Raw genomic sequence first — 23,830 nt, 5'->3', positions numbered from 1 at the left:
GGTGGCAATCCTTCAGGGAACAATACACTTCGAATGCCATTAAAATCATCAGAAATTCCACATTAAAATGCCCAAAAAATGGATCATAAGCATTTTCTCACAAACATTTGCTCTATCTGTCACATGTTTCCGAATTAAATAGGACGTAACTGGTGGGATTTCACATTCTCTGCTGGTCGATATCCGTAATGTTGAAATATTCCGGCTGGTTGCCGTCCGCGGTCCTGGAACGCTGTACTGCTCTGAGTGCATCAAGGAGACAGGAAGCCATTGTAATTACTGAGAGCAGACGGAGCAAAGAGGTCAGTCGTGAGTCATGACTGTGGTGTCCTTTAGTGTTAGTCTAATATTCCTGAAGGGATTTATAGTTCGTCTGGACAACTAAATGATGAGTTTATGGAGACATTTTTTTTTTAGGGGTTTAAAATGTTCCTCTAAGGATTTTGGATTTTTAAAGTGACCTTACAAGTCAATTTCTGACTTAATGGTGTTTAATTTGGTTATATTTATATGCATGTGTGGATTTTTCTGTTTCTTTTCCATTTTGTCCTTGTAAAACACTTTATAATCTTTGGTTTTGATAAGTCCTATATAAATAACCTTTATTATTATTATCATGTTCTATTATGTCCTTATTAAGGCCATGCTGAACAGGCATACTGGGGACAGATCCAGGAGCCACTGATCATATTTTTTGGGGGGTATTTTTTTTGGTCTTGATCTCAAGGTCTCCATTTTTTATTTCATTATTTTATTTAACCACAAACACCAGGTTTATCTGTTTAAAGCTGAGAAAAAGCAATGAAATGGACCTTGAGATGAGATTATTTTGTAAACTCGCTCTTTCCAAAGTCAAGAATGTTGTTTCACTTTCAACACGTAATGAACCCTTCATGGACAAGAAGGCGTTTAAGTGCTAAAACACTGAACTTTGATTGAATCAATTCCATGACCGCTGGGTAAACTCCATCTGCTGAGGACGATTGTGTGAAACAAATGGACCTTGTAGTGAGATTGTTATGTTTTTATTCATTTTTCCTACTTAAAACAGCACCACAGCATGTCCTTAGGCTACAATGAGCTTATATTACAACTGTTAAAGCAATTTAAATGTGTTTAACAGCAGAATAGTTCAGCTTTTCATCGTGAGACATGATGTCCTATATGAACATTTGAACATTTGTAATTATCTCACATTAGATGTTTTGGTCTGTGCTGTTCTCTCTGTGCTCTTCTGACTGGTTTGAAGTGGGTGCGGCTCAGTTAATGAAATGCAAAGTCATGAACCTTCTAGCACCAATCAGGATTTCGTAATATTTGAATCAAAATCAATCCCATTTGATGAAACCGCAGAATCCTGATGAAGCAGATTAGCTGAGTTTAAACTCTTAATAAATAAAACATGGCTGAACCTTAATGTGATTGTTTCTTATTAAGCCAAGAACATCTACTGTTATAACCAAATACTTAACGATTTGAAGCCAAGTTTTCAGATGCACCACAGGTTTCCTTTGATGGTTTCTTTTAATATTTTATCTCATACTGTGTATCGATATCTGTGGAGGCTGGTGTCTGTGTGGATGGAGCAGGAAGCTTTGGCAAAGATTTATATGGCCTGTTTTCATCTCCTGAATGCACAAAATACTGAAATTCAGGTGCAGTTTTCAAGCCCACCTTCAGAAAAAACATGTAAAATGATCAGTAGGGGGGTGGGGGGTGGGTGGCGGGGGACTCTATTGTCTCCATCATCTCAATTTTTATTGATCCTATAAGACACTGACTGTTGTTTATTTCCTGTACAGCATGGTTATAGTATTTCTATTATATTCTTATGTGGACTTATCTGTGGAAGTATATATAGCAACCGTAAAGGCTTTTAAAGTAATTTTATCCCTGAACATGATCATAATATTCATATATAAAGACCCAGTGTGTCTCTGGCAGTCAATCACATGCTAAACTTAACTGACTTAATGATATTTTAATGTCCTCTATAATGTCGTCTGTAGGGACTATAATGTTACAGAGACTCATAATGTCTGTAGGCTCATTTTTTTAATATGTAAAGGAACTTAATTTATGTCCAATTATTGCCATTGAACAGTATATAATATTCCAACAGCCTGCATATGTTGTCATGATTTTGTTGTTATTAATCTGTTGACGTTTTTACTTCCTATTTATAATGATAACACCAATAATCTTCCCGTAACAGCTCTGATGGTTCTATTGTGAGTCTTCATTGACATTATTGAGCACATCATGGTGCCTTTATCTCATCAAACAGGCTTCTTTTATAGGAATCAAACATGTTTTCTGCATTGTAGAAGGACACATACAGAGGCAACAGTATTGGATTATGATGACATTTTATACATATTAGCTTCAGTTGCAACTCTGAAGCTCTTGGACACGAGATTTATTACCGCTGATAATTATAATGCTCATTATTGTGAGCTGTATGCTGAGGTTGTGTGATAGACTCTGGGTTTCATTTATTTATAAGGCCCTTTGTTGTCTTTTAATGCCCTTATCAAACACGCTCGAATTATTTGATTACATTGCAGTTCTTCACTCTGTGCACCTGCAACCTGGAATAACATGCAGAACATTTTAAAACTTACTTCATTTTTATCGTTAGGACATTTTAAATGTTTCATTTCATCTTGTTTCACTTCCAACTGTTTTTAGCTGACTCATTTGCTGTAAATTTGAACTGTTTTGCTTATCCAAAGGTTTCTAACATGTTACTATTTTTACTAATTTGTTTTTTATTACTTTTACTTTCTTTATTTATCGATTTTTTTTTTATCTATATGTCTTATCTGTGTTTTTGCTTGGCTATATTGTAAATATCTCAACATATTTCCAAGTCTAAATAAAGGTTGATTGAATGAATGAATTAATTAATCTATATAATATTATCTAATAATACTTTTGGATGTGATATCTGTATTGTAGCCCTTTAAAATTGGCCACAGCACCACTGTATGTGATGTTTCAGAGGGTGAAACATCACAGCTGCAGCTACCTGATTCATATCCGCTAACCAATCATATCATAAATCAATATCAAATATCTTGAATCAGATCTTTCAACCCAAACAAACCAAACCTCTCTCTCTCTGTCTCTCTGGGTTTCTGTCTCTGTCTCCTGCTGTTTGGTTGTGTTTTGTTGTTGTCGTTGCAGACTGAACAACACAATGATTCATTCAGGCAGCCAGACACATCCGAGCCGACCCTGGTCAGAGCATTTGCGTCAGTGACGCAAGTTAGCACCAGAGTAAACAGATCAGAGGCAGATAGACGGAGCCGAGCAGGAAAATATAGATGAAGTCTTTTAGACTGCTCTTCATTCGGATCATACATTTTGCAGGCGTGTCACAACAAAATATAACTCATTATAGCCTAATTGTTATTTTAAGATTTAATATATGGGATCAAACAAGCAACTTACGCATCTTTCACAAATCCTGCAGCAATTTTAAGAGAAATACACCTAAAATCTCAGAGGAAAAACTATATATTTTACAGTATTTTTAAGAAATGTTACAAAGAAGATAAAATCAGTGTCATAAAGTGCTGTAAGCTCGCTGAAAACTCGCTGTGAAGTGTTACAGTTACTATAGGAACACTGCAACAGGGACTTGTCATCGGGGGAAGTCGTGATTTACGCACCGGCTCCCCGCCTGGATGCAGTGAGTTCATTAAAAGGAGAAGTGCATCCGTCTCCATCAGATCTGATCTGATCCTGGAGGGGGGCTTACCGTGTCGGGCGGCCGCGCAGAGCCGGCAGGAGGCGGTGAGGAGGAGGCATAGAGCTGCCCAGAGCCGCGGAGACCTCATGGTACATCCAACAACACCCACCGGAGCGAGGAGGAGGAGGAGGAGGAGGAGGAGGAGGAGGTGGTGGAGGGGAGAGCCGCCGCTGCTGCTGCGCTTCTACCAGCTCTCCATCTCTGAGGAGAAGCTGCTGCTGCTGCTGCTGCACAGGACTGATGGGGAGGAAGTGTGAGTGTGTGTGAGAGAGACACAGAGGAAGAGTGACAGAGAAAACGGTTGGTTGGAAAACACGGCCACAGGAGGCTCCACACTGCAAGAAATATCCAAAGACTACAAAACACTGCTCAGCTCTTACTCTAGAATAAAGTCAGTGGTAAAAGATCCTTTATTTCAGTAAAAGTACCAGTTCAACAGAATAAAAATACAAGTAAAAGTCCTTCATTCAAAATCTACGTAATCTAAGTATTTTCAGCAAAATGTATTTTAAGTTTTATAAGTGGTTCTTGTTCTGCAGAAAAACTGCCCCTTTGATTAATAATTGCATATTAAATATTACTAGATTGTTCATACCAGTGTATCAGTGTGTAAGCAGCATTTACTTGGTATCATGTTTACTGTTACCATGTCGCAGGATCAGCCCCTCCAAAGGGTCACAAGTTAAATCTGAGGGGTCAGGAGATGATTAATGGGAGGGGATATTCACATTTTGTGTTTTTCTGTGAAATACTGCATAATTTGACCTCTTTGGGTCATGAACAGTAATTGAAATTAAACCATGTGAGAAGTTTAGAAGGAAAATGTGACAAGGAGACACAAGCAGACACTGCTGTGTTGTTAGGGGTCTCAAGACAAAAAGGTTCGGAGCCCCCGGTTTAATATTTAACCAAATATTGTATTTTATGAGCTTATCATGTGTTTTTTAATGTAAAATCTTAATATGAACGTAACTAGTAACTACAAACAAATGTAGTGCAGTAAAAAGCAAAATATTTCCCCCTAAAATGTTGTTCAGCTTGAGTAACTGTACTTAGTTATTTCTCATCATTGAATTACATAAACGCTCATCATTACCCATAATTCAGTTGGAAAAACTTTACTAAACTGAGACCATTAAATTATAATCAACTGTTTTCAAATAGGCTACAATTTGTTGTATCTACTGTACTGGAAATGAACATTGAATCTACTGAAATCACATTTTCAGATGTGTTAATAAAATATTCAAAGTATGTTAAAAATACTGTTTGATTGCACTAAAAAGTGTATTACTAATCACATCTGTACTAATGTGCCCTTTTCAACATTATGAACTAATGTATAGTACTAGTTAAAGTATAACTAACTGCACTGTGTGCACTATTTTTCATACACATGAAATATAACCTAACTCAAATTAACATTACTGGTGTGATGTTTAGGTATTTTAAGTATATTCAACAGGTATTCGTAGTGTATTAAATGTTTATTAATAGTTGTGACAATATAGTTTAGATATACACAAAGTATAAGCTCAAAAAGTCAGTATTACTGCAAAACAGTTTACTTAAATACATTTAATTACAACTTAATGTTGTTTTAAAATAGCAGTTAAGTACACTTAAGTATATGAAGTTGTACTAATTATGAATTTTTAATACACTGAGTACAAGATTAGTATAAATTTACATTAGTGTAGCCTGAATTGTTAAAATATATAAATTATATGATGTGTTACAAGTTAAAGCATGTTTGGTCAACAGGAGACCAACATCGACTTAAAAACTTCACTAAAAACTACAAAGACGTCCATTAAGTTTAATTAACATCTCTGACAGGCTCAGCACAATATAATTATGAGCTTCAAAAGAATTATTTATTTATTATAAGCTGATTCAGTTATTTTTTTCACCTCCTGTATTTTCTCATTTCAGGATATTTCACTCTGCCAGGATCGTCCACTCCTTTCTAAGATAAATAAAGTGATAAAACTCAGAGTTAAGACTACATGACAGAGTGAAAACAGACATTTCTTGCAGTGTGGAGAGTTCCCATCTCCAGCCTCCTCACTCACTGCATCACGACGTGGCTCATGTGGATCTGAGGTTCACATCATTCTGACAAAAAAAACACTCGGCAGAGCGGTAGACCTGCCTCCTCACATCGTTTTATTAAAACTGAGGAGGTGAGATTCAGTTACAGCAGCATCTCCTGCCATCATTTGTATATTTACTAAACTTCAGATGAGATATTTTGCTTTGTTTTTGACAGAAAGAGGAGACGACACACAAACTCAAACCACCAGACGAGTCTGAGAAAAACTTTTCAATATTTTATTATTTTCTAAACAATTTCAGTCAGTAAGAAAGATGAAGAAGTGTTTGCCTGATCTGTGTTTGAAAGTGATTTCCTTTATTGGGAGTATAATCACAGCGTGTTGGAGTTTCAAGTAAAAGTGCACAATATTGTGCACAATAAAGGAGTTTTAAAAAAAAGGATTTGACATTTTCAGCACACATTTTCGATGTTACCCTTCTTTGCATCAATATGTGTTGAAACCTGGATGTGCAGTATTACAAGTAGTGCAGCTTCAGGGTGAAAATAACACATGTGATCCTTTATTTCCGTCAGTAATAGTCCCTGCTTCTAGTCGACGACCAGCGTGCTCCTCACTGTGGGGAACAACTCGAAGAAACCCTGCAGGAGGAAGCAGACAGGAAGTAGGACTGCAGTTTAAAACAGACACAAAATTAAAGAAAATGTGACACATCTGCAGGAGATCTACATAAAAAGAATGCTTATAAATGAAAACACTGTGACTCATCTGTTATTCGAGTCATTTAATTCCTGAATTACTTGCAGACCTGACGAGATATGTGACTAACGTCCATCTGCAGGATTCATGCGTGATGCTTCAGTGTTAAGAAATACAAACCGAGGAGAAAAAAGTGGAAATGTTTTCCTCAAGATCTCCCTCTTCTCTCTGTTCTCTCCCTCTCGCTTTCTCTGTTTTCAGGGCGTTGGTTCAACAAAGTTTAAACGTCAGTATCATTAAATTAATTTCCATCCCTGATAGAAATGCCAGATCACCAAAACTGGATTGGCTGACACACATTGACCCATTCAGAAAGATCACGATGAGGGTTTGGCGTCACTCTGTCGGTCTGAATGTGGTGTAACAGTCCGAAACCCAAAGATATTCAATTTATAAAGATATTAAACAGAGAAAAGAGCAAATTTGAGAAGCTGGAACCAGAGAATGTTTGGATCCAAACAGTTTTGCAATATATTTTAACTTTATGAAGCTCAGTGTTTGTTGAGACTGTCAGAGACGTGTTGATTCAACTCAAAACAAAGGGAGAAATTACATTATTGCCTTTGTAGTGTTTGTTTGCAGTAACGTTTTGACTTCCTACTCTTGCAATCATCACCAAACAACCCTCTGCAGTGGCGTTCGCACCAGGAGCCTCCCGCAGAGAGTGCAGGTGTGTTTGTTTCGCAGTTGAGGGTTACCTTGAAGAGGGAGGTGCTCTGCAGGACGCTGGAAGTGCAGCACATCTCCCTGATGGAGTGCATGGAGAGCTGCGGAGCTCCGATGTCGACCACGGGGACGCCGAGCCTGGCGGCCAGGATGGGTCCGATGGTGGTTCCACACGGGCTGTCGTTACGCACCATCACATCCTGCAGGAGGAGGGGTCAGAGGTGATTAAAAATGACTGAAAACATCTGAATTTCTTTCATTTACTTCATTGTTTTCTAGAATAGATTTATTTAGTTGCTCAGTTTCAGCCTGTGTGCCCTCTAGTGGCCATCAGGAGGCTCCGCAGTGTCTACGAACAGCACTGAACCAGGATTCATCAGCTGTTCCCTCAGTCTTCAGGTCAAGTTGGAAACATGTTAACTATGACATGAACACTCCAACAGTGTAACGATTAACAGACATAAACCCAGAAGTCAGAAACTTTCTGACTTTTTGAGTTGGAAACATGTCCAACATTAAAAAGCTGCTCTGGTTGTTCGGAGTTAAAAAACTACAACTAGCTCTGCAGAGGAATTAGAGAAAACATTACAAACGGATCAAGAACAGTAAAGTACAGCTTTAATTAGCTATATGAGTCAATAAAACATAAACCTGCATTGTATTTGTCCACCAGCTTCCTCATGTTGTTTGTTTTCTCGTTATTTCAATCTGGTCAAAGGACCACGGTTGAAAATTAGCCACTTGGCTAACACTGATGCTGATAAATGTGCATTGTTCATGTTAAAAAAATTAAATAAATATGCATCATCTGTTCTTAATTTTGTTGCTTCTTTCTTTTGTTGGTTAAGAATCAGATGTAAATGACTCATTTTCCTAAACCTCTTCAACATGATATAACTTCAACTTTTGTTGATATTAAAGTGATTCAGCATCTGCTAGTTTCATTAAGCAAAATTAAAAACAGAAAATACTGATGAAGAGATTTGGTGTTTGTAGAAATACTGTAGATTAAGATCTAGTCATAAACAACAACATCTTTTCAACGTGATCAGGGAACAAAAACTTGGTTTATTTGCATTTTGTTGTTGTTTTAGTTGCGCCTTGTTGTGTAGTTGTGTTGTAATGTTTTAACTGGAGGATTTCACAGATGTGAGTCTGCAGTTGCGACGTTGCTGAAGCTGCTCAGGTGTCTCTGCTGTTATTAAACCTCGGCTCAGCTTTTCACTGCGGGCGACACACACAACAACCTTTCCCCCGTTCTTCCTCCTTATCTCCCTCTCAGGGGTAATTCAGAGGTTTTGTTCGCAGGACTGGAAAAGGATAATGTATGTATCACAGCTCTTTTGTTCTCTTCAATCTCCTTTTTCTCTTTTGTCGTGGTTTTTATTTTTTGTTCGGTTTATCTGAAGCAAAGCAGTGAATCGATATCTCACTTTACTGTTTTACAGCAATGTTTATAACATAAAGGAACATAATATGAACCCAAAACGTGTCTCATCATCATGTTTCCTTCACATTTTTTTTTATTTGAAAAGTTCCTTTATTGACCACATATTTATGTCTTGTCTGAATGTGATTTTCATTAGTGTTTAAATGTCATTATGTCCAAAACAGATGATTCCTCACATTATAAACATATTGACTTGATGTTCTCAGTCAGATGAACACTGATTGACTGACTGAGAACAATCTTTGTTTTGTGAGTTTCTGTCCATTTCTGACACTGTTGCATGCGTGTTAGTCTGTCGACATCTGTGCACCATCCTGTTTTCTTGTAATTACTGTTGATGAGCTGCTCTTGTTTTTGTTCCCGAGTCTTTATTTCACACATATAAATTCTTCTCTTTTCCTCTCTTCCGTCGTCCTGGAGCAGCACAGCGCGTTGCTAGGATGCTGCGTTCGCTGCCGAGTGACTCAAGACACACAAAGAAATGAAAAGCTGTCGAACCTCCGTCTGCAAACAATACATCCGTAGTCACACACACACACACACACACACACACACACACACACACACACACACACACACACACACACAGTACCTGCAGAGGTACGTTGACCTGGCTGGCGACCTCTCTGATAACAGAGGCGGTGACGGCCGTGGTGGCGTAGCGCTGGTTGCTGTTGAACTTGATCACTGGACCCTGAAAGGAAAAAAAGATATTGATAAAGGTGAATGACTCAGAACTCACACAGTTTGTTATTAATATTACAAAACTTTATGATTTTAAGTAGCCTGAGTGTTTATATCGATGTTAATGTTTTTCTGAAAGTGAGGACAGTCTGCTGGAAATAAACGCAGCTGCTCATAATTGATTCTCAATTAATTTTGGTTGATGAATCATGAGACAGTTGAAACTATTGATGATCGATTAGCACGGTTATTAATCTGGAGTCACTGGAAACCAAAAAAACCCAAAAAATGCATCAATAATAAAAAGAAACATTATGTTTACATTGTTTTCAGTATTTTTACTTAAATAAAGAAGATTTTTAGGCAGCAACAATAAACAAAACTATCAAAATTTAAGCAAATATCAGATTTATAATCAACATACGTGAACCATGAGCCACATATGAAGCATTATAAACAGTATATGATGCAGTTCAATGTCATAAATGTCTTTAAAAACAGGTTTGTGTGTTTGTATGTTGTTATTTTTATTGACAGATCTCTTCACCTTGTGGAAAGCTGGTCGATGGTTCTCATCGTGTTTCTCCCTGAAAACAAGATCACAAGTTTTTATTAAAAGTGAAAAGAATTCAACTTTCTGCTGTTGATTCTTTATAATCTGAGATAAAAAAGAATGACTGAACCATCATAACGTCTGATTAAATGATCTAAATGTCATTTTTTATTTCTTATATCTTCAGTTTCCTGCAGTATGTGTTTACATTTAGTTTATGTGCAACTGATGATAAAATGACTGGATTTGAAGCTTTTTGATTGAGGATCAACTGTGATTCAGCAGTAAAATCACAATTATATGAAATAATGCATCAAATATAAAGTAAAAGAAAATGTCAGTTTGCATGAAATCTTCTGTATTTTTGAACCAGAACTTTTCTGTTCAGTATTTCTATAATAAAAACATATTTTCATTCATCATTAAGGCTTCAGTCACTCTGCTGTGTTTCTTGGTGTGTTGTTGTTACTGACTGGTAGTTCGGATGGACGGCGTGCGCCATGTCGGCGCTGATCATGAAGGAGAGCGGCGCCGCCTGCTGGAAGGCGGTGAGGTTAGACGGGGAGGCGGAGAGGCGGCTGAGGATGAGCTCCGTCAGGTTGGACTGAGCACCCTGAGCGCTCTCTGACCCCACCTGCAGGACACACACACACACAGACACACACACACACACACACACACTTCATGAAGGCCCAAACACACTTTTTAAAACATACAGATGATACTCTGCTCATATTCAAATGTCTTGTTTTGACCAACCAACAGTCTAAAACCAAATATATTCAGTTTACAAAGATGTGAAACAGAGAAAAGCTGTAATTCTTCACATCTGAGAAGCTGGAAGCGGAGAATATTTTGCATTTTTGCTTCATAAATACTGACAAGATTAATCAATAAACTGTTAATCTCATTTCTGTGGATCAACAAATGGTTTAATCATTTCAGCGTTACTTTCCGAAGCTTTTACTGAACATTATATTGATGTTTTTTAAGCCTTTGTTTCACTTCTTCCTCTGAAACTTCACTTTTTTTTCCTCCTACAGACTCGAACGCGTCATCACAAGCTGACAGAAGAATGGAAACCACCTAAAAAGATCAACCACAGTTTCATTCTTTCTTCTTCTTTTGTTGATCGAAAATAAGTGAAACGTTCCAACGCGACGGTCTGCAGGAATGAATCTGTTTGTTTGTACACTTGTTTCCCATTTTCCACAAGCTCTTATTCAGCCACATGATTACTAATCATTTGAAACAATTGTGTGCGAAAAAACACAAAGCAACAGCTGTTTGGGAGACACAACACGCCACGAACCAACTGCCACGAGGCGTTCAAAGTCACTTTTTTTTTCCCCCTCATCAGACGAGTCGAGGAGATCTCACCTCCTCGTTGTCATACAGGGTGATCATGCGGACGTTGGGATCTTTAGCCAGAGAGTCTCCTAAGCAGGACTTCATCAGGCCCTGAGACAGAAACAGAGACAGAAAGAAGTGAGAACTGGACTGTTAAAACAAATGAAGCAGTCACTGCGATTAAACACATCACGAGATATTATAAAAACATCTGGATTAAGTCTTTGTTAGCCAACAAGCTAATTTAATTGGATGTTTTGTGACTTTTTTTAAAGAGTAAAAAGACTTTAAGCTTACTGCCAATTCTCATTTTTATGAATTCAGCAGATGTTTGTTGGACTGTTTGTTGGGCTTTTAAAATAACCTCCATCATTGTTTTTAGACCAAACAACAGAAGAAGAAGACTTATAAATAACAATATTTGCTTCTGAGTCTCTGGATAAAACCTTCAGATAGTAAAGGATGAAAGTATTGAGGCTGCAGGTTAACGGGTACAGAGATGTGATTCTGTTGTGATGTGTAGTACAGACTCTGACCTGCAGGGCGCAGTAGCAGCTGTGCAGGTTGTCCAGACGAGGAGCATAAATGAACTCTTCATACACACCTCCCAACGCCTGCAGAATGTAAAAATACACAAATTACAAACAGATCGACTGAATACAAATAATGCTTTCATGTAAAATAATAATAATAATAATAATAATAAGTCTCTCTATATATTTTACCCTGATTTATCACTTCCTCATTGTCTTAATGAGACAGACGCAGCTGTGTTTTGACATGTTTGCATTTCTGGATGTGATTTCTGTTTGTTTTACAGTTTTTCTTGGATGAAAGATGAGAAAACAAACAGGTCTGAGTGTTATAAATGTTACATTATTTATAAAAATACAACAACCTGCTAATTGAAATATATATCTGATGGTTTTAGAGACTTAATCGTTCTTTCCCTGACAAAGTCTCGCATGGTTCGTTGTCAATTAGCCTGACTGAACTGGACAACAGGAAGTGACAGGAAGTTAATGGTTTATTTGCAGACTCACCGCAGGCTGCGTGTCGGTCAGACAGAGCTCAAAGTCCATCAGAGCTTCAGGTTGGACACCAAGCTCCGAACACAAGACCTTCACCAGCGCCGGGTGGTGTTTCTCCGCCTGAGGAGGGAAAACAAAACACTCAATAATCAGCTCGCAGTTTCAAATCACTTGTTTTTAACATTTTTTATTAACACAACCGATGAACAATCAGACATCAAACTAATATAATGTATTTATTCAGTAAGGGATATTTAGGTGATACAGCTTATGATTTCCTGACTTTATTTAACAATCTTTGTTGGTGTTTATGATATTATAAATGAAACTATGTAATATCAGTAAATCATTTTTCTATACAGTCAATTATTCAACCTTTTAAGTCCTGGAAATCATCTTGATTACGTCTCTGATCTCTAAAAAGTTAAAGAACTGCTCAAATATTTCGGGAGAGGAGAGTTTTCTCTGAAAATTTATAAAGAAATGATAACTTCCTGCTATGTGTCGCATTAAAAACAAACCAATAAATGCCTTTTGGACTCAAGTTTTTATCCAGATCTTCTGACATCTTAAATGTCAGAGAGTTAAATATGTGCGACTGTTGGTTTTTACCGTGTTGGCAGCACAGACGGCGTCTCCAGAAGATGCACTTCCTGTCTCCAGCTCCTCCTGGACGATAGTGGCGAGGATGGGGACGCTGAGACGAAAACACAAACAAACAAACAAACAAGTAAGTTTGGGCACAAACTCCACATTTAAACCACATCTCATGTTCATTTACTGTTAAACATCCAGTAGTCATGGTTCTAATGATGTTTTGGTCCAATCGTGTAACGTTTTGTCCTTCAGTTCACACTTTAAATATTTAGAAAAATCACCCTTTTCCTACATATTTTCTAAAACCACAATATAAAAAAAATAATATTTAAAATTTCTGGTAACTGGTAACGCTTCATCTTACAGGTCCTTTCATTTTACACTAATTTCCTGGAAATCTTCTGAGATTTACTGTTTAATTTTAGGACACTTTGCAGAAGGTTTGATGCAATTTGTACAAATTATAAGAAAAACCTGAAAACAGTGTTGAGTTGGTTTATTAAAGTAAACACTGATTATATTATATTATTTTTAGACAGAAAATACTTTGTTTTCAGTGTGTAGTTTGTGCATTAAATGATATATTAGCATATTAGGTCAGCACCATCCTCTCTGTAAAACATCCTAAAAATTTACTACTAAATACCTGCAAAATTACCCAGAAAATTTCCAGATTTAGTGACATCCTTTTTCTACCCTGCTTATCCTTCAGTTCACACTTTAAATATTTAGAAAATTCACCCTTTTCCTACATGTTTACTAAAACCACAATATATAAAAAATAATATTTTATATTAATAATATTTTTATCTAACAGGTCCTTTTATTTTACACAAATTTCCTGGAAATCTTCTGAGTTTTGCTGTTTAATTTTTAGAACGTTTAGCAGAAGGTTTGATGCAATTTGGTAAAAATTATAAGAAAAACCTGAAAAAAGTATTGAGTTGGTTTATTAAAGTAAACACTGATTATATTTATGTTTGTATGTAGATGTTAATTTGCAAAAAATCTTTAGACAGAAAATACTTTGTTTTCAGAGTGTAGTTTTGTGCGTTTAATGATATATTAGCATATTAGGTCAGCACCATCCTCTCTGTAAAACATCCTAAAAATTTACTACTAAATACCTGCAAAATTACCCAGAAAATTTCCAGGAAATTAGTATAAAACTAAAGGACCCGTAAAATGAAGAATTACCAAAGTATTTTCTGTTTGATCAAAATTTGTATCTCAGTTTCAAAATCATAATTATCAGTAAACATTCAACAAAACACTACAAGCTTAACCCTAAGGGGTAGGGGTAGGATTTAGGGTTAGGGGTTAAGGGTTAAGGGTTAGGGGTTAGGGTCACGGTTTTGTATAATTTTATCTGTTGTTCTTTTTATTCTATTTCCATCTGAACTCAGTATAATTCATTTTCTCCTTTAATAATCCCTCTAAAGCTCAGTGTTTGTTACTGACAGGTGGTTTTCCTTGTTGGGGCCGAAGGAGTCGTTGATGTCTCTCTGCAGGTGGATCGCCAGGTGAGGGATCCTGAGCAGAGGTCTGGACACGTGGATCAACCGGTGGACCAGCCTGCTGTCACTCTGCAGGAGGACGACACACACACACACACACACACACACACACACATTAACACATTTTTAAGACTTTATTAACAGGTGTAGATCAGTTTAAATTCATTTTCACACAGATTTTATGTTTCAACAGATCAAAAAGTAGAAACAGGAGAAAAAAAAAACTACTAAAAATGACTGAAAATGCAAAATGTTTATAATACAAATTACATTTCTAAATCCAACTTTGACCAGTTTTTCTATTTAAGAGAAAATTAAAACTGTCTCACAAAATACTTCAGTACAAATATCTAAAATTGTACCGATTATACTGTGAAAAAATGACCTGTCCTGTCAACCAGATGTGCATCAGACATCACTAGTTTGACTTAAACTGTGAATGAATCCAGACCACAGTAATAATCTTCGTACCTTCACCATAACGCGGCCGGCGATGGTCAAGTCGCGGTCGAACCAGGTGTTCCAGATGCCGCCGCCGTAGCACTCGACCCCGACCTGCAGACAGCCCTGCTTCGTCTTCTTAGACCTCGGCTTCACCTGAACCACAGACAGTCAGAGAAACAATCTGATAAACACACTTCATATCCACTCAGGTTCATGTTCTGGGTCGGATGCTGAACTCACAGATTGACATAAATATGAGAATAAACAACAGAACAGTTCAACGTTCACTGTCATCACTTAAAAAGGTCATCGTATACATCTCAAAACCAGCTGGTGTTAAATCTGTTGTGATAAAGTCACATAATAGGTTTTACTGGAAAACCTGTTGCAGCAGAGACACTTTAATTGGGCAGTAATTAAAGTTAAAAGGAGACACTGTTATACAAGCTGCATGGTCTGACTCCCAATAAATGTGATGCACTTACAATAAAAAGAAAAATGTTTTTATTTTTTAAAGTTACTTTCGATTTTTTGCATCATAGCGCAGCGTTTGGAGTCAAGACGCTGTCAGACTTTGGCTTCTACACGTCCAAACGTCTCATATTTAACACATTAATATTAAAAACTACTCCTCATGCACGACTCTTAGTATTATTAGTGTATCTTCACTCCGGGGAATTCTGTCTCCTCATATTTCGACTTCCCCGTCAAGACGTTAATTAAATGTGTTCAGAGTTTTTTTCGGGCTGCTCTTTGGGGATGTTAAGAAAAGTCAAAAAAGGTCGATATGATTGACAGGTGGAAGCGGGGCGGGCTCTCACCCTGAGGCAGGGGCTGTCTGTGTGGGCCCCGACCATGGAGAAGCCGTTTCCTGGCAGGTAGCGTCCGCCCACGGCGAAGGCGATGAGGCTGGAGAAGTTCCTGGTCACAAAGTACTGCGGAGAGAAGACGACGGAAATTAAATATTATGGACAAAGTTTCTCATCTAACACTTAAAATTAGTGCTCAAACGATACCTGCATTTGATACGCAGATCTAGAAAAAATAAGACTATTTGTATGGTTTTGCTTGCAGCCAATCACAGCAAGCGTTCTTCTATTTAATGTGACGTGTGATTGGCTCACAGCAGCTACAACCCAAACAGTCTGTGGTGGTGAAAACAAGTGTGGTGTGTTTGACGGAGTTTGACAGTATGTTTATACTACACACCTGTTGACTGTAGAACTGTATTGGTGTCAGTATGACTTTAAGGGTCTGGTGTTGTAATTGTTTTCCTTAAAATCAATTTGAAATAAAACATATTTCTTTTGAAACTCCTCACTCTCTATAATTTGAGTTTTTTGTGAAAAATCTTTTAGTTTTGTTGGTGTTTGACAAACTTTCCAAAGATTTCAAATCCTGCAACTTGTCTCATTTTCATATTTGAGGTTTTACAAATATATAAAAACACACTTTGACCTGAAAACATGAAGACTTGATGAGATATTTGCGCGTTAAACCCTTTAAGACCAGGTGCGACGTTCATGTGCTTCCCCCTTTAGAGTCGGATGCAACGTGAGAGTTTTATATGATGTCATCGTTTTTAAGACGCATGACCGATGTAATGCATCGTGATTTGCTGAAATACACAATGCTTTCGGTTTAGGTCATAATGGGTTAATATACTGATGGATAATTTAAAAGCTTTCAAGCTGTAAAACTGACTTAAATTACATGATAAGTATTTATAAATACTTACTCAACAAATCCCATTAAAAACCCAAAAAGTTCACTTAAAAAAAGTTCCCAACAAACACTTTATTTCTTCCTGTTTAAGTACGTTTGTTACAGTGGGCAGCAGATTTAGGAAATCACTACTGTAAACCTTTTTTATTTAAAATGAATCTATATATCTATGAGCCATTTTTAAAGATTCAGATCTTCAGTAGGAACCAGAGGTCCCAGTATGTTGTTGGTTTTGGTCTTTTTCACGGGATTTATTGACCAAATATACAGTTTAACCTGCTTCATCCTCTAACAACGAGCTCGTGTGTCCTTTTGATCCTTTGACCTTCCTTTAACCTTGACTCACCTTGCTGGACGGCTTGATGTCCCACTGCTCCGACTCCTTCAGCTCGATGAATCCCGCCTCCAACAGACGCCGCTTGCATTCTTCGACCACTGCGAGGGAGGAAAACGAAGAGGAAAAGCTTCACGTCAGCCATGTTTCTCTTCTCTCTCTGAAGGTTTTTGTAAAAGTCAAACTGATTTTTCACAGAAGCTGAAATTAGTTTCACCAGTTTGGCTACGTGGAAATAAAAAGAGCTTAATTTGTTGCCATTTTTCATGAATTTTCACCTTTTCAGCTCTGAAACTGAAGGAAAAAGAGACTTTGTGGCTTTTCTCTGTTTAAAAACTCATCTTCATCTTTTGTTTTAACCTCTTGTTTGGGAAACAACTGCAATAAACTACAAGTGTTGTACTATTGAACTTCATTTGTATTAAAGTCATGATCATTAAACACTTAATTTCAGCACTTTGCACTGTGACCTCTGAAGAAACTCTTTCTTATCTCTTATCTCAAGCTCAAAGTCGTCCGTCAACCTAAAAAAAACTACACATCTCACTTTCTAAACGCTGACAGACGCACATCTCTTTGTCCTTATCAGATACAACTTATCTGTCCTGTTATTAAATCATATAAATAAAAGCAATGATTCAGTAAACAGAACTCTAATAAAATATGAGCTTTAAAATAAATCCTTAACGGTTCCTGTGATGCATTTGTGGTCCAAGAGTTTTGCAGGAAAAAACAGTTGTTGAATTAATAAGCAAATCCGGGTGATTTGATAAAATGTACAAAAGACAACGAGTCACATATTAAACAGCAAATTGCCAGAAGAGTGACAGGATGAGTTTTTTATGTTTTAATTTTAGAGGAATGTTAAATGAAACATAAAATTAGTTGTAAAGAATCAACAATGAGCTTCATTTCTAAATTAAATGTTGATATTAGAGCTGAAACTGATCTGCAACTATTTTTTAATAAGTGAATTATTGTTTCAGTCTTTTTTTTTAGCAAAAAAAAGCCAAAATTTCACCATGAAATGTGACTGTTTGATGCTTTTGTTCGTTGTATATGAGAATAAACTGAATATTCTGTGGTTTGGTTGAATAAAATGACACTTTTTAATATGTTGACTTAGGTTTTGATGAATTTTGATGGCAGTTTTTACTTTTGTCTGACATTTTATAGACCAAAAATGAATTAATTGATTAAGCGCGAAAACAATCGGCAGATTAATTGATAACAGAAATAACCTATAGCTGCAGCCCTAATTGATTATTTTTTACATTTCTGTCCCAATTTTCTGTCAGTTCGAATCAGAAGATCATGAATTAAGCAATTTGAAAATTTACCTAAAAAAACAAGGAAAATAGCAGCTGACAGTTTAAATCAATGAGCAGGATTTTACATTATTACTTTAATGTGATGATTTGTTTGGTATTTTATTTACTGGATAACTACAAACCGACATTCCTGTCCAGAAACTTAAATATATCAAGACAAATATCAATATTTTGAGATAAAATTACAAATATGATACAGAATTTAGTCTAAATGCCTCAAAATGTATTTTTAATAAAAGCAAACATATAGTTCACCCTAAAAAGATACATTTCCAATATATATACATATACAGATATATATAATTTTAATGGTTAATGTGTGTGACCAGTCTAGTACAGGATGGGAAGTGTTGGTTTTGGGATAAAAGATGTAAAATTAAAGGATAAATCCGTAGTTTTTTCTGACTTTACCGTGATATGGAGACACTCCTCTGTTGACAAACTGCAGGAACTCTTTGGCAGCGGACTGCACGGCATCTTTGGAGCTCTTCATGATCAAAGACTGAAGGAAAAACAGCAAAAAAAATCAAATGTCAAACGTTCAGAATCACCACAAGGAATGAGACAGCAAAGCCACCAGCTAACCACATAAGACTAGTTCCAACATCGGACACAGCCATATAAAGAGCTCAGCTTTCTACTTTCCGATAAGCCAGAAATACATACAAATACACTTCTGCTTAGTTATATTAAAGCAGTTAAAAAATTAAAAAATGGTTTTCTCCAGAGCAGGAAACTGCCCACTTGTCCGATAAAGGATGCACCAGCTCTTAGCTAATCTTTGCTAGCTAACCTGTACGACACTCGAGCTTTCCGTCTGTTGTTCTTTGCTCCTCTTCTTCTTCTGCGGGACTGAGTCAAAGCAGCTTTATGTGAAGGAGCAGCAGCTCCACATCCCGAGGAAACAACAATCATTTTTACGAGACTTACCTGCATTAATTGGACTTTGAAACTCTAAACTCCAGCGGAGAGAAACAGGAAACACAAACAGACACGGATCAGCTGACAGCAGCAGACAGAAGTAATCAGTGTTTTCAGACGCAGCGCCACAGTGACACCTAGTGGTCAGGCGGTGTAATTACAAAACGCACATTATTTTATATTACAGATTTAGTCTGCAAATTTTATTAAGAAAATTATAAATAAAATAGATTTTATGTTTATTTGTTTACACATATGCAAAATATGCAAACTGCTCTAAACATAAACAGCAGGAAACTATTAATTGCTCTCTGCATACACTGTTTACTCCTGGTGAACATTATGTACATTTAATTCAATTGACTTCAATTTAAAATTTATAAAAGTATATTTTACGTATTTTTTTATTGTAAATTCTTTCTATCTTGTTTCTATTATTTAGCATTACTTCATTTTTGAGTATATTTTTGACTGTTTTGTACCACAACACCAGGGCAATTTCCTTATATGTGCTAACCTACTCGGCAATAAACCTGATTCTGAAAAAAGGGTTTTCTGGCCCCCTGCTGCATGCATCCTTAATTGTATGTAAAGGAGAAACCCGTGTATAGGTACCAACACATTTCACTAAACACCAAGTGGCTGCTGGTGGAAAAGTCAGAGGATCAACAAATGATTCATCTTCTTCTACCTCATTGCATTTTTAAAATTTCAACAATTTTGCACACTTGTCTAATGTATAAAGTATGTTATCCTATGTTTATATTTGATATTTTATTATATTCATAGTGTATGCAAAGGTTTTTCTCTCTTCTAGTGTTGATACGTATATTTACTGTGTATTTACTGCTGTAATTTATCTCCAGCTGCTAAATAGTTAAAGCACAGATAGACCCTACTTGCCCAATAGTGTCAATCAATTCTTAAAGTGCATCAATATCAATATAAAACAAAAATGAACCATATATTTATACCTTGTTTGGCCACATACTTGATGTCTGCCTCAAAGTATGCATGCATGCATGTTTGTATTCTTTCCCCATAGAGGTATAAATAATATCTTGTAATTCTTTTGTTTCAGTCTTTGATGAGCAGCTTTAAGGCCTCCAGGATCTGGATCTCCCATTACAGACTGGGTGAGTTGTTGTGAAGCAGCAGCTACAATGTGGAAATGTGATGTAAACATAACAAGTACACTCGAGTACAGCTGAGTGAAAGCCAACTGACAAAAGCACGTAAACATCTCAGCGCCCAATAGCAAAACAAGAAAAATAATTAGTTTTTCTACTTCAACAGGTCCGGTGTGATGACTGCGGACAGATGGCTGAAGGCCAAGTGTCTGGCAACAGAATATGAAAAGGCCAAGAAAGGAAACTGGGAATGACGCTTCTGCAAATAGAGTGTTCCTCTGACATGTGCTTGAGTGGGATGTGTGTTTTTTTTTTCTTACAGTTACGCTTATCTCTATACAGCTTTTGCACCCATTAAAGGTATCTTGAGAGCTTTAGGCTTTAATTGTATGTGATTATCTCATCTATTTACAGTAAATTCTTGGTAAATATTGGTTTTATACTGTACAAAAAAATAGGATCATGTGAAAATGGCTTACAAAAAGCATGATACATATTTTCTGTTTTTGTATTCTCACGACAAGGTTTGCTAAGGCTCATTGCAGAGGATCACAGTCATCGTGACTTTCAATCTGCTGTATGAACTTGAGACTTTTTTTTAGCATGCAGATTCACATCTGTATGTTAACACTAATTATGTATTAGATTATTTGTTTGTGTCTGGAAGGAAACACTGATAAGACTCGACTTGACTTTGATTAGACTCGAAAAGAATTGACAGTTTTTATTTAGCTGAATTGCCTATTTGCATTATTGTAGATACTGAGCATGAACAGTTAACATTTTGAGACATGTGCGTGCAGCCCAGGCTTTAAAGACAGACCTAGAAAACACTGCAAGACAGGATTGAGCTCAAAGCTTGTTGAAAGCGTTTTCCCAAGCCTAATATTACCAGACCGTTTCTGATTCAGACAAGACAGCTTATGAATTGACAGCTTTTCATGACAGAGCTTCATTATTCTGTTCGCAGTCCCTCATTAGTTCAAAGTCAATGTAACTCAACCGCAGCAGAACGGTCTCTCTTTCTCTTTAATCTTTAACTGTGTGACAAATGCAATCCTTCAAGATCAGGCAAACAAGATGGTGTTTTTCCTTGATGATACTTGAAGTTTGAACAATGTCAGTCTTCTACATTAATGGATGTATTAGTCTACACAATCCACATTTGGCAAGAAAATATATACCAAAATAGTCATGTGTTTCAGGCAGACACTCAGGCCGATGCCGGGCTGTAGTCCAATGTCCAAAGTAAATATTAGTTAATATTAGTACTTTTAAAATAAATCTCTGTAGAATAAGTAAAGGTTTTTTTACTGTTATTTGACGGTAAGTGTTTGGCAACTTTTGCTACCAGACTTTTTACTGTTTTTTTACAGTGTAGATGAGACATTTTGTGCACTGTTTAACTTCTTGCAATGCTCATAATACATTAAAAAGAAAAAAAAAAACATATATTCTCTACTTTCAGTTGTGACTCTAGACACCAAATTCTCAAAAAACTAATGTCATGTAATGTTATGTTAAAAAATAATTTTGAATTAGGGTTAATAAAGCAGAATTACCCCCAATATTTTTGAATTAATTAGTAAAACGTCTCCCCTCCTCCTCCCTCTCTCATTCTGACTCACTGCTGTTAGTTTACATGCATTCATTTATCACTGTATCACCACAGGAACCGGCCTTATATAGTCCTGAACACCAAGGGAGGAGGAGGAGGAGGAGGAGGAGGTCTGAAGGCGATGAAGAGATGTTTACTTCAGCTGTCAGCTCACTTCGTCTCTTCTGCTCTTGAGGAAGCCCAGTGAGGCCAAAACACACACACACCAAAACACACACACACACACACACACACACTAGCTTTCAGGCTCTATTAATAGACGTGAGAGCAACAGGCTGTAAGAGTGAGAAGAGGAGGAACAGTAGTGATGAAGATACTGGGATCATATGAGTGTTTTTATAAATACACATCATTACTGTTGTGTAATTATACTGATATAATGGCAGCAGCAGAGTAACAGGACTGAGCTTTCACTATACTGGAGTGTCTGCAGGTAAACGGCGTGCAGAGACCATCATGTACAGTTAATAGATTTATACACATGACTCTGACTGACATCAAAAGGCAAGAAGAAGAAGCTGCAATAAACTTTCCCATAAAGCCATAACTTTATTACACGTGTCCCAAACACAGCAGCAGGTGTTCATACCGTAGCAGCATTTAACACGTTGGAGAGACAAGAAACCCAAAATATTTACAGTGAACTCTTTGCTCTCTGGAAGATAATCAAGACAGCTGTGAGAATAAATACAAGAACCACATGTTTACATTTTCAAGTAGTTTTAGGGTTACAGCAACTGAACTAGGCTTGTTAAAGAGTAGCCTCATAGAGAAAAAAGTTTTTTTTTTCCACTTTTTCACACTCTGGAGTACACTTCTACATCACTGCTGCACAAAAAAAACAAGATTTACAGCTGCTAACTTGCTCTTTAAATTTAAAGGACCAGTGTGTAGGATTTAGTGGCGCCTAGTGGTGAAGCTGCAGATTGCAACGAAGTGAATACCCCTCTGCTCCTCTTCCAAGTGTGTAGGTGGCCATGAAACTCATGAAAAATGCTAAAGGCCCTCACTAGAGCCAGTGTTTGGTTTGTCCGCTACTGTAGAAACATGTAGGGCTGTAGTCTCCTGGTCGAGTATATCGACCGACGATTAGTTGGTCGATATGCTCTTGTCCAACTAAACTCTCATTGGTCGAATAATCTCCATGTTACTTTCATAAGGAGAAAAGTGCTACATCAACGGCCTTCCAGGATTAACACATTATTTCCTGCGGCAGGAGGGACAGACTAACAAATTACCTGTGAATTACAATTACCTGTATTCAAAACACTCCCCGCCAGGCCAAAAGATATTTTTTTAATGCCAAAAATAACCATGAATATCGGTAGCGTAACTCTGTTTAGGAATAGGGCAGTGCTAAGGAAAAGCTTAGCGATAAGTTCTCAGTCTGGCAATAAATGTACAATACAGACTCCAGTGTAACAGTTAATAAATGCTAAAAAGTCAGGTCTGTTGTTTCCTCAAGTGCTGGAAAAGTGAAAGGGTTAGCTCCAAAGTTAGCAACAATAGGTTAGCCTAACCTGAAGAGGCAAAACGGAGAAATGTGAGTTCACTGTGCAACACCCCCCTCCAACCCAACTCATCTGTGACTAATCGATTAGTTGAAGATTATGTACGATTTCAGTCGACCAAGATTTTCTTTGGTTGACTACAGCCCTAGAAACATGGCGGTGCAACATGGCGGCCTCTGTGGAAGAGGACCTGCTAGCTATGTAGATATAAAGGGCTCATTCTAAGGTAACAAATAAACAAGATGATTCTTATTTTCAGGTGATTATACACTAATTAAAACATACTTATGAATATTATATTCCATTTCTGCCAATAGATCCCCTTAAATCTTACACACTGGTCCTTTAAATTAAACACTTACTGGGCTGAACAGCTCAGTGTTCATCGTCTCTAT

At 37.0% G+C, this 23,830-nt stretch overlaps 3 protein-coding genes across 8 annotated transcripts in view; all 3 read right to left on the bottom strand.

Moving 5' to 3' along the window:
* ptprnb (protein tyrosine phosphatase receptor type Nb) overlaps nt 1-4,281 on the bottom strand; it is a 42,211-nt gene extending 37,930 nt beyond the window's left edge. For 3 of the 5 annotated variants that reach the window (XM_044344631.1, XM_044344632.1, XM_044344633.1), the window contains exon 1: nt 3,767-4,281. In XM_044344631.1, coding sequence (XP_044200566.1) covers nt 3,767-3,845 — 79 coding nt within the window. In that variant the 5' untranslated portion in view covers nt 3,846-4,281. The remainder of the gene's footprint in view (nt 1-3,766) is intronic. The other 2 variants (XM_044344629.1, XM_044344630.1) reach the window with 1 other exon arrangement.
* Nucleotides 1-23,830, bottom strand: part of LOC122976244 — a 1,153,509-nt gene that overhangs the window by 475,314 nt on the left and 654,365 nt on the right. The window lies entirely within an intron of this gene.
* Nucleotides 6,071-19,280, bottom strand: LOC122976267 (aspartyl aminopeptidase). Of its 2 annotated transcripts, XM_044344670.1 has the most exons (16): nt 19,186-19,280; nt 19,049-19,107; nt 18,667-18,757; nt 16,937-17,025; nt 15,687-15,800; nt 14,893-15,018; nt 14,366-14,490; nt 12,920-13,004; nt 12,320-12,427; nt 11,813-11,890; nt 11,307-11,387; nt 10,400-10,560; nt 9,921-9,960; nt 9,282-9,383; nt 7,272-7,439; nt 6,071-6,455 (listed from the first exon to the last, which is right to left on the bottom strand). In XM_044344670.1, exons 3-16 carry the CDS (start codon nt 18,746-18,748, stop codon nt 6,405-6,407), a joined length of 1,410 nt encoding a protein of 469 aa, XP_044200605.1. In that variant the 5' UTR covers nt 18,749-18,757; nt 19,049-19,107; nt 19,186-19,280; the 3' UTR covers nt 6,071-6,404. The 2 variants fall into 2 exon arrangements, with proteins under 2 accessions (XP_044200605.1, XP_044200604.1); XM_044344669.1 differs by lacking the exon at nt 19,049-19,107 and having other exon boundaries at nt 19,186-19,274.

This window comes from Thunnus albacares, chromosome 24 (genome assembly GCF_914725855.1).
Source record: "Thunnus albacares chromosome 24, fThuAlb1.1, whole genome shotgun sequence".
NCBI classification, from domain to species: Eukaryota; Metazoa; Chordata; class Actinopteri; order Scombriformes; family Scombridae; genus Thunnus; species Thunnus albacares.
Note: the sequence above shows the minus strand (reverse complement) of the source record. Positions and strands in the feature narration are given on the sequence as shown.